The sequence below is a fragment of the Nelumbo nucifera genome, chromosome 8 (genome assembly GCF_055504915.1).
Source record: "Nelumbo nucifera cultivar China Antique chromosome 8, China Antique-T2T, whole genome shotgun sequence".
NCBI classification, from domain to species: Eukaryota; Viridiplantae; Streptophyta; class Magnoliopsida; order Proteales; family Nelumbonaceae; genus Nelumbo; species Nelumbo nucifera.
In genome coordinates this window covers 51,366,127-51,383,574 of record NC_142656.1, presented here as the reverse complement: position 1 = coordinate 51,383,574, position 17,448 = coordinate 51,366,127, and the positions used below count along the sequence as shown (strand labels likewise).

General features: G+C 37.5%; 2 protein-coding genes across 6 annotated transcripts in view; both read right to left on the bottom strand.

Annotated features, from left to right (window-relative positions):
- LOC104601548 (disease resistance protein RPV1-like) overlaps positions 1-3,396 on the bottom strand; it is a 29,490-nt gene extending 26,094 nt beyond the window's left edge. The window contains exon 1 of one of the 3 annotated variants that reach the window (XM_010264914.3): positions 2,631-3,396. In XM_010264914.3, the coding sequence (XP_010263216.1) occupies positions 2,631-3,142 (512 nt within the window). In that variant the 5' untranslated portion in view covers positions 3,143-3,396. The remainder of the gene's footprint in view (positions 1-2,630) is intronic. The other 2 variants (XM_010264915.3, XM_010264916.3) reach the window with 2 other exon arrangements.
- A 7,731-nt stretch (positions 3,397-11,127) lies between these two features.
- LOC104601547 (uncharacterized) lies at positions 11,128-16,898 on the bottom strand. 3 transcript variants are annotated; one of them, XM_088893444.1, is made up of 5 exons: positions 16,153-16,898; positions 15,383-16,016; positions 12,984-13,388; positions 12,550-12,749; positions 11,128-11,727 (listed from the first exon to the last, which is right to left on the bottom strand). In XM_088893444.1, the coding sequence occupies exons 2-5, from the start codon at positions 15,801-15,803 to the stop codon at positions 11,485-11,487; spliced, it is 1,269 nt and encodes a 422-aa protein (XP_088749570.1). In that variant the 5' UTR covers positions 15,804-16,016; positions 16,153-16,898; the 3' UTR covers positions 11,128-11,484. The 3 variants fall into 3 exon arrangements, with proteins under 3 accessions (XP_088749570.1, XP_010263215.1, XP_088749571.1); XM_010264913.3 differs by having other exon boundaries at positions 16,204-16,898; XM_088893445.1 differs by lacking the exon at positions 16,153-16,898 and adding an exon at positions 16,093-16,110.
- Between the last annotated feature and the right edge of the window lie 550 nt (positions 16,899-17,448).

Below are 17,448 nucleotides of genomic sequence, written 5' to 3'. Positions count from 1 at the left end.
TGCAACCAAACACAGCCTAACAGTACTGTTTTTCCCTGGTTTCCACTAAACCAAAAAGGGATCCAGTTCAAGTTTCCAGTTCAACCAACCAGTTTGGTCTGCACAAACTAAATTTGATGATACTTATTACCACAAAAAATGTTGATGTTTAATCCCAGTCCTTATGACTCAAATTTAAACATAAAAAAATGCTATCAAAGCAAATTTAAAGAATTACATAGGAAGAACATCTACAAACAATTTAAAAGCAACTTTTGAGAATGTAACCAGCATCAAACCAGAAAGTGCCTGGTACCTGGTTTTCTGGTTCAACTTTAACCAGCAATTTAACCATAAAGTTCTGTTTTTTCCTGGTTTTCATGGAACCAGATTACCAGAAATAGATCCAGTTTAAGTTTCCACTTTCCAGTTCAACCAACCAGTTTGGTCTGGGTTCCCAAACATTGTTTAAAGATCATAACCCAATGCTGGTCCTAGCTATCTACGACCTTGGCACTCTGGATCTGCTACCCAAAAATTGTTCCCACTGAACACCACAACCGTGTATTGAGAACAGCTTGTGGACAGCTGTAATTATTTGTGGGTAGAGATGTGGAACAGCTTGTGGGTAGCAGATCTGAGCCTGGATCATAGGAGGAGTGGACTGGATACAGACCCAACCTTTGGCATTTTTTGCACCAAGTGGCCACTCTCAGACCCAAAACATGTATTATCATGCTTGCCAACCCAAGATTTTATCATTACATTAAGCAATGGCCCCTTTTAGAACATTGTTTAAAAGATCTTATTCACATTGAAGAACAAATATCTGAATCAACTGATTCCATGTAGCTGCCTAGTTGGACAGCCATGTGCAATTGCATCCGTATCAGTTATTGTTCTTAGAATACTATGGAAACCACTCTCTTTGATGAATTAATCAAGACCTTCCTAGCATATTTTTCCCTATAGTTGAAAGCTCTTTGATGAACTAAGATTCACCTTCTTAAAAATCAATAAAATTTAACTAAGATTTTTTTTTTATTTTTTGCAAGCAGGAGGGACAAAATAGAGTAATGATTCAGCAGAACCGTTCACATTGAATAAGACACTTGAAGATGCCCGTCATTCATTGGGATATTAAAATTTTGTGATGCATTTTTCAGTATGAGAGCTATTGCTAGATCATTGATTTCAAATAGAATTGATTAATTGAAATAATGATTTGGCTAAATATGGGGTCTGGGAACATTTGACCAGCCTACAAATCCAGGGTATCCATGACTTAATACCTGCTCCATGTTTCAAGTATTGGAACCCACCATTAGATAAAACATCAGCTGGGAAAAAATTCACTACATACATAGTGTTATGACCTATAATCGCTAAGGGGTGGTAATAGGCACCCAACACCATAGTACCTGACAGGACTAGAACTGATCATTAGGGACTTGGAACTGAATTTTGGCCCTGTTGTATCATAGATTCCAGGTATTCTAACTCAACAAAGCCTTGTCCCAACTATATGGAATGCCATATGGATCTTGTTCCCCATTTTAGTTCAATGCCATATCCATTGTCAAATTATGGTGTATGGATTCCAACCCTTTGGCCTGCTCCTAGCAAAGAATAAGAAGAAGAAAAAAAAAATACTCTTTGTTTCCTTTCTTTTGGTATTATGTATTACACATCACAGGGGACAGAGCAAGGTGCGCATGAAGCCCACTGACCTTACCATGGAGAGCCTGCAACTATGCAGGTTTGATCCCACACCTCCATATTTGGAGGGATGCCAAGTGACCATCTCAGCAACTAGGTTGTCAGCAATTTGCAATAGGTCACTTCTTACTGGTGTTGTATATTTTGAATCCAGAAAAGAAAATTAAGAGGCCATATGATTCAGATTCAATCAGGTCCAAAACCTGACACTGAAATATTCTGACTCCTTGAATTCCATTTTTGTTTGTAGTGGTCTGGATTCCAGTATCATGTGGGTTAACTGTAATAGTTTGGACAAAATTAGAGAGGTTGTTTGTGGGTTTGAAAATTTTGTACTTTCACATATATCTAGATCTATTAATAGGGCAGCTCACCTTAACGCTCAAGAGACTAAGTATTGGGAGTCTTAAATTACCACGGTGGTATGATCTACCAATCTGGCTAAAAAAGTATGAAGAATTGTAGATCCCATGTGTTTGTGTGATTAATGAATTTGTTCATTTGCCTATCAAAAAAAGTAGCAAGTTATGAAGACAGTTTGCATCCTCATGGCTTAAACCTAATATAATGGTTAAATTCTTCATTGACCATAAACCATCAGAGAGACAGAGAGCGTTTGGTTGGGAATCATAAAGACGTAAACACGACGGATGCGATGCTAGTAAACAAGGAGTTTATGAAACTCTTTTTATTCTTCGCCAAATAGACATTGTGGGCTTTAAACAGTTGCATTAACTCGTTGTTTCTAGCATTCCTCCGCCCAGGGCGACCTTTTGAACGACCTCATCTGGTCAATGTCAACCGGTCCCGGTCTCTTGTTGGCCGCCGGTGTGGAATTTCAGCTTTTATAAAGAAAAAGAAGTACAATTTAATCCGATATATTCATAAATAAAAAATAAAATCCAAACAACTTTGTTTTAATTGAGGATTACCCATTCAAAAAGTTATGTGGATTCCATCGAGAAAATTTTGCAATTTCTGTAAGAGCTTCCGTCCACATCTGCACCTTCTGAATATTCACCCCCGCCTTGACAAACGCTTCCCCAAAATTCCCAATCCGTTTCTGGACCTCCGATGCATCGATCTCGTAGAAGACAGGAAGAATCAACTGCCCAATCCTCTTCCAGCATTCTATGACTTTCACAAGTTCCTCCAGGCACCAACTTGAAGAGGTATAGTTGTTGGAGAAAATGATAACTGAAATCCTTGATTCTTCTATGGCTTTCAGCAGTTCTGGGGCGATTTCCTTTCCTCTCCCGAGTTCTTCGTCGTCTTTGAAGGTGTTAATTCCTCGATGGACCAAAGCCTTGTAAAGAGGTTCAACAAAGATCTTACGGGTGTCTTCACCTCTAAAACTCAAAAAGACATCATAATTCCACCGGAGAGTGGTGCCTGTGGTGGAAGACAATGGAGAAACTCCCCCGATCCGATGGGAAGAAACCATCAAAAAATAAAAATAAAAAGCACGAGAGAGTGACCGGAGGAATGGCTGAGCCTGAGCGGCCTTTGAGATGCCTGCCGCCAGTGGGGTGGTTACTGGTTAGTAAAATGGTGATTCAAGATTTCCCCATCTTATCGGTCCATAGGATGCATGGACCTTCCACGAACACGCCACATCGTGTAAGGTCGGTCTTTGGTTCTTGACAACTGACGGAACTCGGAACTGGACTCTTACGCCCTGTTCGTTTTTGAAAAGTTCCTTTCACCCGTAAGTGTATTTACCCAATTATATATTTGTAAAACTTATTCGACTAATAAATCACTTACAAGGCATATTTCATTCGTTCAATAAATTGAGAAATTAGAATTGTCAATAAGTCCAAACTTAGTTCAAATTTCTCAAGAAACAATAAAATATATAAATGAATGAAAGAGAATATAATGAATTTATTCAATTAAATAAAGCTTATTTTGATTCTCAATTAAGTTTTCTATATTTATAAAAAGTCAATATTAAAATGGAAAAACATTAGAAATTAATTAACTTATCCATCCTCATATAGATAAGTTTTATCCAAGTGAATGAAATTAATTAACTTTATTGTAGGGCCTAATACTTATTGAAAAAAAAAAACAAAGAAACATTAGAAAGTTGGTCGATGGATATCACTTTTCTATTAACTAACTTCCCAAAACAATGGACAAGGTCTTAACAATAATTCCTTCATCATGTTTCACAAACCAATGTTATGTATTGATGTAACCGTTTTTGGTCATGTACCAATTTTTTTTCGTGATGTATCAATTTTTGGCTAAGTACTTCGTCATTTGACCTGCTTCCTGGTGGCCTGTGACTCAGAGGATGATGGAGCTCCCTGGTGGCGAACTGCCTGGTGGTGAGCTACCTGGTGACGAGCTCCCTGGTGGTGAGCTACCCGGTGACGAGCTCCCTGGTGGTGAGCTACTCGATGACGAGCTTCGTGGTGGTGAGCTACTTGGTGACGAGCTCCCTGATGGTGAGCTACTTGGATGAGCTGCTAGGTGTGTTGCCTTGTTGGCGAGCCTCCTAGTGTACCTAAACAATTGCCCATCAATAGAAAATTTGGATTTGTCAAAATTGCAGTTTATAAATAAATTGCACCTTTTGAATTGCAAGAAGCTAGCTCAGATTCAACTCCCAGATTGTTTAGAATGCGGATTCTCTGTTGACATGGGAGGTTGCAGTAATTTGACATATACCAGCAAGGAGAATCTCTTCAAGCTCCTCGAGGTCTCTCTCTCTCTCTCCATGTGTTAAATATCATTATCTTGCATTTGAATGGGCTATAGGACGCATATGGAGAAAAATGATATTCCTAACTTGGCAATTGATATTGGGAATTGGTTGGAAGCTGGGGACCAAATAGAGGTTTCAATTGTAGCTGCCACAGTTGGGAAGCGGATGGAAGTTAAGGGCCGTTTGAAAGTGTTGAAGTGTGGGGTGCATCTGGTATATGCTTCAGATGATGATCTACTGTCAGAAGAAGAAGAAGATGATGATGATGGTGATAAAATGATCTTGACGAAGATGATGCCGAGGTTTTGAGATTAATTAATAGTAGATGGGGAAGGGTGTAGCAATGACCATCTTACTTGTTGAGAGCAAGCACTATTTGCTATTAAATTGATCAATTCAACAGCCAAAGTCCCCTTACTGTACAGACTATGAGCAGTGCACATGGAAAAGGTAAAAAGGATGATGTTAAATTGGCAATTGTAATTGTTGAGTCTCTATTTTCTGTTACAATGCACATTTTTTAATGAAAACCAATTAGAGTGTACTTAGAAATGTCTACATTCAATACAACAAGACCAGATGTAAAGACCATGTTCCCTTCCTCTTGAAAAGGGCTTATGGATAATTAGATTTTGTTTCCCTTCCTCTTGGAAGTAACTCTAGAAGATGAAGATCATGCTTAAACGAATGTATTAAATTAGATTTATGTTCAGACCCTTCATTCATAGAGTAGTTTGCCCCCTCCCCCCTCCCCCCTCCCCCCATTTTTATAAGTTTCTAAGAACTTGATCTATGGAAGATAAGAAATGGTCTATGATGTAACCTCTGTCAAGTTGGTATTTATTTATTTGTGTAGAAAATTTAGTCATAGAAGCAGCCTACAAGAATCATTGGAGGCAGAAATTTCAAGTTTATTGAAATTGCGTTCTTCTTTGTTTCTTTTTCTTTTCGGGGCTAGAAGTTCATTCTATAGATGAAATTAACATGTAATTAATCCAAAGCACCCTGCACACAAACCAGATAGGCGGTCTAGATTTATCACTGCAAAAAGAGGGAGCAACTATTCCTTATAGGCTTGAAAGCCAATTGTAGATATGAGTAATGAATATTAGACACATGTTGAATTTGTTTGAGCTGTTATTATAGTTATCGTTTACAGCTATCACTTAAACACGTGTAATTAGTGTTTGGGCCAATAACAAGGTAGGTTTCATCGATGGATCAATCAACATACCAGACTCCTCAAAAACTGTTGAACTACTAGTATGGAAGAAATGTAATTCAATGGTTATTTCTTGGATTTTCAATGCTCTAGCTTGAGAGCTGCATGAGATCATTGCATATGTGGAGAATGCTCGTGAAATCTGGCTCAACTTGGAGGAAAGATTATTGCAAGAAAATACTGTGCATCTTTCACCTGAAGCAAGAGCTGATACTGTTACAACAAGAAAAGTTACTAGTCTCCATCTATTATACCAAGATGAAAGCGATTTGGGATGAACTCGCAACATACACAATGACTCCAATGTGCTCGTGCGGTGACACGAGAAAGGAATTCTTGGTAGAAAAGGAGAAAGAACGCATACCAGTTTCTTATTGCACCAAGTGATCGTTTCAATATGATCAGTACTCGGTATGGATCCTCTGCTCAGCATAGGATGTATTTATGCACTGGCCTCTCAAGAAGAGAAACACTAGGCACTAGCTAGCAGTTGGACTCCTACCATTGATGCAACAGCACTACATGTAGCTAGATCATTTTGTCCCAACAACAACAAGAATAAAAAAGAACGACCCAAAATTTGATGCGAGCATTGCAAGAAACAAGGGCATTATAATGATCGATGCTATGTACTCATGGAATAACCTACAATTGGGAAGTGAAAAGGAAAAATACAAGGAAGCAAGGCATCCTTAAGGAATGTATTGGTGGGTTTGGCAGCTCCATGACACCGACATCAGTTCAAACTACTGCAGTAATTGAAACCTCGTCACCAATTCCTGGCCTCAATCTTGAATAATATCTTCAACTTCTTCACCTACTAAATGGAGAAAAGTCAGGAATCTCATAAAATTTTGTTGGTAAGCCTTCCTACTCTCACTACATTTTGCAGTCTAATTCTTGGCTTTTAGACAACTTTGGATCATATGGCTCCTCTTGGATCCAACCACCAAACTATTCTTTCCCTAGAGGAATAACCTCGACATATACAATTACCCAGCAAAACTCTCCTCCTTGTCCACTCTCAAAGGAGATGTTTCCATCAAAAATGATTTTATCCCAAGGATGTGTTATTCATACCAGAATTTCGATGTAACCTCTTATCAATAAGATTACATCAAAGTTGAATTGTGTTGTTACTTTCTTCCCCACATGTTGTATCTTATAGGACTTGATGTCCAAGAAAGTGATTGGGGTGGGCAAGATGCTTGATGGCCTCTATTACTTTAGTGTGCTTGTGCCTTCACCACTAATTGCTCTACATTCCAGTCGTGATTGCAGTTCTAGCCTCTGGCATTCCAGATTTGGACATGCTTTATACAACAAATTGTCTTTAATCCCAGAATTAAACGTTACTTTACCTAGCAATAAATGTTGTAATGTTTGTATGTGGACAAAATAAACACGCCTATCATTTCCAATCACTACCTCTCACTCTGAGTCTCCTTTCAAACTCATACATTGTGATATATATGGGGGGGGGGGTGGCTACAAAACCCCAACCCACATTGGTGCACAATAGTTGATGATTTTTCTTAAGCAACTTGAGTATATCCATTAAAAAGTAAATCTAATTCTTATGCATTTATTCTTTTCTTTTTTTTAATGGTTAATACCCAATACCATATTACTATTAAATGCATTAGATTTGATAATGGAGTTGAGTTCATGTCTGGTATGGGGTGGCTACAAAACCCCAACCCACATTGGTGCTCATTACTTTCTTACAATAGTTGATGATTTTTCTTAAGCAACTTGAGTATATCTATTAAAAAGTAAATCTAATTCTTATGCATTTATTTTTTTCTTTTTTGTAATGGTTAATACCCAATACCATATTACTATTAAATGGAGTTGAATTCATGTCTGGTCTAGTTTAAGCTTACATGATGCAATATGGAATTCTGCACCATACCTCCTACGTGAACACTCCTCAACAAAATGGGGTCATGGAAAGGAAGCACATACACCTCTTAGAGATGGCCAGGGCACTGAGGTTTCAAGTTGAACTTTCATCCAATTCTGGGGCGAATGCATATTGACAGCTGCATACCTAATCAATCAGCTTCCCTCTTCAATACTCCATGGCAGAAGTCCCTTCCATTTGCTTCTCAACCGAACACCTTCTTATCAACAGTTGTGGGCCTTTGGGTGCCTCTCGTTCAAGATGATGTGTGTTTATCGACTACCCACGTAGCTAGAAAGGTTACCGGTTACATGATCTAAACACCAAGAAATTTTTATTTCACGGGATGTGACTTTCTGCGAGCAAAGCTTCCCATTTATATCTTTTTAGACTACTGATACAAGTAATTCACCTATAATTCCCCTCCCAACTTCTGATGGCACACTAAATCCATTGCTGGAATCCCCACTTGCCTCCCCTAATTGTGGGCCTGATATTGTCACTAATGATCCACCCACTGATGGGCTTGATGCTCTACCAATTACTCAAATTGATAATCAGATTTCTAGTGAGCACATTTCTTTCATTTCATTTGATCGTGGACCTATGACCAATAGAGCTGTCCAGGTCCACAAACCATGATCTCATCTTAATGACTTCATTTGTCCTTTTCTCCAAACATGGCCCACTTCTAGACTAGCATACCCTATATCAAATTAACTCACTACATAAAAAGCTTTGGCTTCCCATACTTCTGAAATTATTGATGTGACTCTTGAACCCACTTCTTACATACACGCCTAATGTCATGAGTGTTGGTGACAGGTCATGTAGGTTGAATTACAAGATCTTGAGCAAACTCGTACATGGACTCTTAGTGAATTACCACCAAGAAAAACATTCATAGGCTGTAAATGGGTGTACAAGATCAAGCGTCGACCCGATGGAAGCATTGAGCGCTACAAGGCTCGACTCATAACAAAAGGGCACACCCAAATTGAGGGTGTGGATTACACCGACACCTATGCCCCAATCGCTCAACTCGTAAACATACATTGCCTATTAGCCTTGGCTACAGCTCAAGGTTGGCCATCTTCATCAGATGGACATAAACAATCATGGTACTCTACATGAACATATCTATATGCTTAAACCGGCCCAACATGTCTGACTTGCAACCCTAATTTTCACCACCACCCATTTCAATGTGTACAAGAATGCAGGGGAGGTTGGAATGCTTGAGCAAATGCTAGCGAGGATTAAAGATTTTGTTTCCATTAGCTAATAACCCATAATCAGGACTGAGCAAATAGGCAATCTTACATGTACTTTATTTAGGACTGAATAGCGAATGCCATGGTGTTTCTAGCGTTTGAGGTGTTTTTTATGTTCTTTCTAAAATTTTTTATTTGCCTTGGAAGACAGAAAATTGAGTAGAAAGGTTTCCACCTACAGTGTGACAACTCTTATGGGAAGTAATGTACGCCTTTATAGATGCCTAGTTACCTACACATAATTAACTAAAACAAAGGATAATTATCATCATCATCTAAGCCTCGTCCTAATTACATGGGTTGGTTACATAATCCTATTTCACCGTTGCATACTATTTAGTAAAGTGTATGATATCTAGATGTCCCAATACGATGATTGTGATGTGTTGATTGAAGAATGATGTAACCTGGGCCAATCATTTTCAACAAATACCCCCATGACCATTGTGTGGGAACTGGGATCTGCTCCTTATGCCGGGCGCCTCACATGCACATCTCACCATGCTTTGGGTTCCCATAAATAATAGCATATTAGTATGGAAGATGTTTCCAATGCATGATGGGATGTGCCTGTGAGATCGGTGTAAGGTGCCCTGTGTGGACCTTTAGCTTATGATGTAATAATGATTGGTTGATATGATGGTTTAGGGCTGTTTAATATCATGAATTTTATTTAATAAATGTTTTGTAGTATTTTTATCTTGAAAATTAAGAAAATGGTTTATAAATTATAAATGTTTATATGGTTTTGTTTGACATTTAAGCACCTTTAGACACCACATAAGTTTAATAGTATTGGAATAAACATTAAATAATGTTTTTTCCTAATGATTGGCTCTCACACAAATAAAAAAAAAACATTTATTTAATAAATGGTCTCACCAAACACCATACGAATAACATTTTGGAATAAATAACTATATGATAATAAATTAACACCATTTTTCAAATAAATGGCCACAAAACCAAACACCATTGCGAGCTCCCTTATTTGAGCTTTAAATCATTTTGGGCCTTAATACGGCCATGAAACTGGGAAGAGTGAGTTACCAAATAAGAAAGAGAAATTCCTAGCCAGTAGTTGTATGCTGAGAGGAGAATGTCTATTTAACCCTCTTTTACTGCTTTGTGCTTGTAATGAGTTCAACCAGGTGTAATCGTTTTCTGGTTGATTAATGAATTTCGTATACTTCCCCTAAAAGAAAAAAAAAAAAAATGAAATGACAATTGGATGAAATATTATGCGAGGTCTTCGGCTTGGAGCATGCAGCCTGAGTTGACAAAGTGATAACTGAAGCCCAATATATAACTCAATAGATGATCGATTTGATTTAACACTTAGCACATTTGAACAAAATTTCAAATAATAATTTAAATGGTATTTAACTAAAATTATGCCACAGAAAGTTGATGCCTGATTTAATAAACTCAAAAGGATGTTTGATTTAGAAAAGTTCAAAATTAGTTACGAGGGAATGAAGGATTAATACAACTAAGATGATTGATACAATCAGTGCAGAGAAAATTTAGATGAACAAACCATGTGAAGAAACAACCCAAGAAACTTAAGGAAAAGCAGAGCTTCCTTCTGCGTTGGTTCAGGGACATTTTCCCCTGTTTGTTCTGCTTATTACTTTGTTATATAAAGAATGAAAAGTAAAAAAAGAAAATGAATAAATATGATTTTATAGTATGCATACTCTCTTCAATGAGTCGACTTTTAACTTGACAACGTTCAATAAGCAGTTCGTGGGATTGAATAACCAATGACAAGGAAACGTGGTGGCAATTTAAGACCAGCTGGTTCCTATGACACCTTCCAGATTGTGAAGAAGAAAAAGAAGAGTACGAGGAAAATTGGTGGCCAGAAAACTTACCGACAGATTAAAACTCCTCTCGCTGCCAATGGCTTCCGATTTGACTGACACTGGTGTGGATTGAGCTCGCCCGTGCTTATGGGGTAGGGTTCCGTGGGAGAGAAAAACAAAATGTGGATTCAACATTTTGTGTCCAATTCAACCGGCCACTTTGGTTAACGGCCAAAAGTCCAAACCAACGTGATCAGCTCTTTTTAGCGAGTTCATGCATCCAGTGAATCCACGGGTCCACAGAACAGACTCCTAAGCTACCAAAAGACGGGAGATAAAACATAGACCGTTGAATCCATTGGAAATATATCACTAAATCTTCCAAGTTGATTTTAATACAGGAATTGGAATGACTTGGTCCATGATAACAAGAGCAGGAGATTGTCACTCTGTTCGTGTGTGGTGTGTAAATAGCCATGTGTGTAAATAGCCAAAGATCAACATTATCAACTTGCTACTGCCCTAAGTTCACTCTTCTATATAATAAAAACATGGATTCTACAAAGATTACCACATTTTTTTTTCTAAAATATAAATTGTAATCATCATTATTGGGGACAAATGGGAACAAGGGTTTGGCCCAAGAATTTGGCCGAGAGATACAAAATAAAGAGAGCATCCCATAGAGATCCCATATTGCCATGGTATGTCTGGTTTACTGGTATCTACAGACTCACAAGTAAATACATGAACCAATATGTAACATATTTATCTATATGTATAGATCAAACATATAGTAAATATATGATTTTGAGAGCAGGAACTCAAACTTTTTGTTGCAAGATGGTAGACCATGATCATTAACATGGAAACAGCAGCGAAGACCCATCTCTCTGCAACTTACCCCCTGATAAATCAAGCTTGTTCATCTTTTCTTCACACCAAAATAACTGCTCTTTGCTTATCCTTACCATTCTAAGAACCCTCGATATGACTTTAACATCGATGAGGCTGAAAAATAGTTCAATTTCCTCAAATGTTGCAGGCCAAGATTTCTTTTTCAACCCCTTCTTTTTACGAATGTCCTTCAGTTTAGTCTCTTTCTGCAGTCCAAAGGTTGGTTGAAACGTGAATCAGTTTCTAGAAATCAGGTTATATACTCTTCCTCAACAATTCGCATGCATAACAGTAAAGATCTACATCAATAAAAAATAACAATAAATCGATGTATGCATTAAGATCTATAACATGGAACAAAAGATTTGAATCCCCAAAAGGACTCCTTAATGTTCTTCAGACTTATATGACTAACTCATCCTATTCACATCCCTATTTCTGGCTCATAGGGAAAGTTGTCATCATGTGGTGGGTTATGCTGGATCTCTTTGTACTAGATATTCTTTTTGATATTTTAGTGGAACACGTTTACAAGTTTTACCAGCTTATTATTCAAACTACAATGTGAATTGAGTTCCCATACCATGATTTTCTGATACAGTTGAACTCTCATAGCATCAATCAGGTTTACAAGCTTTCCTTCAACCATACTGAAAATAAAACTTCAGTTTACCATAATCACTGTTCACTTTGTCCAGTCTATGTAGGGATATATAAAAAAGATTTCCTTTTTTTGAACTTAAAAGTCCTGTTATGCAACAAGAGATTGTAATCGAAGCTAAAGAATAGAGACAAGTACATTGATAAGAAACCAATACAAGTTCCACCAAGAAACAATGATCCAGATAGCTGGAAGCATTATACGACTATAATAGAATCAAGTTACTTTATTCTAAAATAAAGGACAGGGATGCCAGCTAGGCAGCTATTATCATCATCATCATCAAAAACGCTGCCTTGTCTATGTGGGAATGGCCAATATTAGTCAGTAGGTTATGTATCAGAGTTGAGCAAAGTTAAAGATTTACCTTTTCAAGAGAAGATTTAATCTGATGTAGTGGGCTTTCTATCTGGTTTTGGCCTCCAAATAGACTAAGAGCACTTGATTTCTTCTTGTCCATCTTCAGGAAAAGGCGGAAGGTCAGGATTGAGTCCTCAATTATCCTAATTAGGTCAGAGGCAAGGACGGGCAAATCTGATTCTTCTTCAAATTCTTTCTGGTCCAGAACTGGGAAAAAAACATCCTTAGGGAAATCAATTTACAATAGTAGGATACAAATCCACTTTGTTTTCTTAATAACATCTTCCAACCAACCAACCACGCACACACACACCCCATTCTCTTTCAAGTAGGTAAGCCTGGATTGAATAAATAATCCAAGGGCAGCTAAATGGCGGGTTCAGCATTTCATATAGAAGGCTAACCAAGCTAGTTTATGAATCCATCTGCAATGATATTTACCTTGAATACTTGGAACCTGAAGCAGCTTAGGCAAGGAATTTCTTGTTCGAATATATATTTCGACCCTGTTCCCCTGGTCAAAGGGCTCATTCTCAATGTATCTTTGTAACAAAACCTGAAATTGCTGAAACTGCTGAGCAGCATGGGTGTAGCTGGTGGAGCTTTCAGGTTGGGATGAGACTTTCTGGCTCAACTGGGTGTATTGGCAGTGAAGGGCCTCCCAAGTTAAACATATTTGTGCCACATATGCTGTTTCAAGATCTTGGAGTGGATTCTCCTGCTTCTGCTGTAGGTGATCACTATCATCTTGTGGTTCTTCCCGCTTTTTGAAAGAAAGATTGCGAAGGGCAGATGTCAGCTTCCTAGGTGTAGATCTTGGTGATGGAGTACTTGGAAGTTGGGATCCTGAGATGCAATAAGCCTGAGTTGCCAATAGGGTTCAAAAACTGAATTTTCAGTTTCCAAAGAACTCTACTTAACAGGGAAAATGAGACTGCTCAGAAAGATTCTGAATAAAAGGAATCTAAATATGCTTCAGATTAGAAGCACATAGAGAAGCTGGGAGGTAAACTGAATTTACAGAATTAACTGCAAATCGATGAAACAAGAAAATGTTTTTATTCAGTATTTATTTACCTGCGTACAAATTCATTCTGATTATCTTGTCAACAGGCTAAAAACTGGTTGTCTGCAGTGTTGAAGCACTTGCTTTATCAATACAAATATTTGGATTTTGAATGAAAAGATAGAATGCCAGACAAACATGATTGTTTAGTCCTTAGCAGATAAGTATGATTTTGCACTACCGATCATACAAAAGCTGCAATTGACCAATATGACTTGGATTAACTGAACTACTTGAAACAACTTTTTTTTCCTGTCAATTCATCAAGAATATGAAGCAACTGGACAAAAGTGCAAACACCAAAAATGGCACATTGCCAGCATTACTAGAAAATGTAATGAATGTGTAATAGGGCAGACATTGCTTCAGATGTTGATTGATATTTGTTACTTGAGGATACAAAATTGGATCCTAATGCCCAAAACCACTTGCAAGATCATACACTAATATTTCTGAACGCTCAAACAAGCCACTTGTACCCAATTGTAGCCCCATTGTCCAAATGCCCTATTATAAGAGATTAAGAGTATGTCCCTGGCAAAGTACGATGGTTATTTTGATGCATCATCAACTGATAACATATACATGTATCATAATGTTCCATCTGGTGGACCATGCATATAAGCAGTCCCCAAAACTGGTAAAATTCAGCCTCCTGCAGATTGCATCTGGAAGTACAACTTAAGATATTTACCACAAAAGGGATTAGCTGGGTAAGATCACAGCGACCACTCACTTTTATGAATTTAACACAACATTTTCAACATATATCCTTCTTACAGCAATGGAGAACAAGATGAATAAGTAGTTGTGATAACTGAATGTGAAAAGTGATCACTGGGTTGAAAAATGAACCTATCCTTGCCATGGGAAATTATGCCATTGCACGCAGTCATAGGCCCTTAGCATCTCCCAGCAAGTACCTTCACTGGGAAGAGCATAGCAACCACATAACCTGTTAACTATTGATTTCTAATCATCCTGCATTTCCGTCAGTCTATAATTTTTCACCCAAATGGCTGAACTTACAAGGCATGCAAGAGAATTAAAGGCTTATAAGGATTCAAAGACAAAAGAGTTCAAAAAAATTAATTGAAACTATTGCATAAAGAAAGAAATTGCCCATATTCAGATCCAAATAAACCATTTAAGTGGATAGAATTTCATCTCGCAATTGGAGAATTAAGAATACTCAACTTGGGCCATTAAACATAAAAATTGACGATGCCCATCTTAGGAATTCAAAATTGAAACTCATCCAAATGCAAGAGTGGCATGTTACAGGATGCAAAAATCCAAGGGCAGAGGAAACTACAAAGTGAACTTAAGACAATATAGGAACCCAACTTTATTCAGATTCAACAAGTGCTCAACAACTAGTAAACTAAGAACTTATTTGGTAGGGAAAAGAATCATTGTAGTACCCAATCAAATTTAAAAAATAGATACCAGTTGAGTATTTCAAGTGCCGAATCAACCACAGTATATAATCTTCCAAGAGCAGATCCTAAATAGCCCCTTAAACAAATCTTGAACAAGGAGATTAACCAATGAAAGGTTCTTCAGATTGAAGTACTTGATCGATTTTAAACATCAACTTTAAACGTCAACCGTTGCATAATTAACATCTACAACTCTTGAAAGTTTGATATGTTGAAACCAAGGTGCCATACAAAGATGATGTGGATCATGTTATCCTTGGGCAAAAATAATGGATGAAAAAGAAAGAAATAAGAAATGTGATTAAACCCGAAAAAAAAAAAAAACAGTTTACCTGCTTCATGCAGTTGCTGAGCACTCATTCGATCAAAGAACAGCATCCTCTCACAGTACTTGTCATAAACCGTATCAAACCGACACCATGGGCGACCATTTTCCACTTCCGGTTCCTTCCACTCACTTGAGCTTGTTTCCTCCTCCTCTTCCTCTTCTTCAGCGCATGACTCCTCAGGTATCAACACCATGAAACTGTTCCTTCTCAGCTCTTTCAGCCGCCTCTTCACCTCCTTAGTTATAAAATCATCGTCATCATCATCCTCAGCTTCGGCTGCAGGATCAACCTTCGACGATTTAGTCAAGTCATCTCCATTCTCAGTCTTCATTTCCTCTGGTGGGGTCACCGGCTTATCCTCCTGATCTTTCTCCGGATCAGGCTTATGAGCTTTCCTGAACTTTTTCACCTTAAAGAAATCCATCTGACTTTCTGATCTTTGCAAACAAACTTTTCCACTTCAAAAACTAATCAACCCAGATTCTTTTTTGCTCAAAGCGTTTCAAAGATCGGTTTCTTCCTCCTGAAGCACAACTTGGATCTAGAACAGTACTTCAACTCTAGATTCACAGCAGAAAAAAGTTCCCTTTACAGAAACAGAACTTCCTCGTTCGAAGAATAATGAGAATACTTTTTCCTGAAAATGAAAAGGGGATCACGTAAGAATAAACTATAAAGCTGAGATACTAGCAAGAAAAGAAAGCAACAGAGACCCTGAAAGCAGCAAATCCACCATTTTCACAAATAAATAAAAAAAAAAAAAAAAACTCTACAAGAATTTCATATTTCTGAGCCAAGAGAGCTCTCAAAACTGCTTAAAACACCTCTGGATCCGGCTTCCTTCTTTAGAAATCTCCTGCAACTCCCCTCGGCACAATGTATGAAATCTAAGCAAGCTCAAAACACTTAGCACGAGATTCCCATTGAAAAGCGACAGCTGTAGCCCCGTTTCTGTCTCGACCAACAGAAAGCTCCACGTACATTTCCCGCCAACTTCAGGATTTCTGAAACACTGCAAAGCTTTGAATGAAGTCGCGCCTCGTGCACCTTAAAACAGCATTCAAGTGCACGCTTCAAGTCTTATAAGATCTGCAGGCCTTCATTACTCATAAAGCACCATCTCTCAAACTTTCTAAACAACTGGAAAAGCTCCAAACCACATTTCCGAAGTACCTTAAAGCTTAAGAAAAGCCCCAAAAGTACAGATGATTAGCTAATAAACTAATAAGCAGTTTCAGAGAACCGTCATTGTCTCCAACAAGAATCTTGGAATGCTGGAAAAAACCGGAAGAAATTAAGAAAACCTTCACCACGTAAGGCGGTCGAGATTTCTGAAACCCGAGAAATCTCAGAAACCCTAGGATCAAAGATGAGACAAATCCCTTTTAAAAATGGATTAAGACAAGCACAGGAGGAGGTGGTGAGTGCTAATAAATTCGAAATTTCCATTTTTTTTGAAAAAGAAGACTTTCTGTGGTTTCTTTTTTTTTTTAATAATTTCAATGTTTGTTTGATGAATCTCGTTCTTCTATCTCTTTATCGCTCGCTCTCTCGGGTTGGATTTGAAACCGAAAAGGTCGAAAGGCTAGAAAAAATAGACGGGACGTACAGAGTTGCAGAGAGAATATTGTCAGACTCGCTCCTCAAACAGAAACACGGAACATGTTTCAGTGAACCTAAATTACAAAAATTTCCTTTAATGAAGTGTAAATGACTGACAAGTCCCTGTGTTAATCGCTTTTAATCATAATGATACTAATAATGTATAAAAAACTATGCATATGTATTTTTATCTTTTTTGTTTTTATATTTTATATTTTTATTATCAGAACAAAGATGGCAAAATCTAAATCTATTTATATAAAAAATTTAATTTAAATATCATAAATATCATTAAATCGAGTTGTAAAACTTTAATTATTATTGATAGTTTTATTCGGATTTTTCTTTTTATAATGTTTTTATCTTTTTTGTGTATTATTTATTTATTAAATAAATATAAGATTTAAATAGAGATAAAAAAATGAGGTGAATGATGTTGTTGGATCCAAGTTGTGCCGAGTCGAATA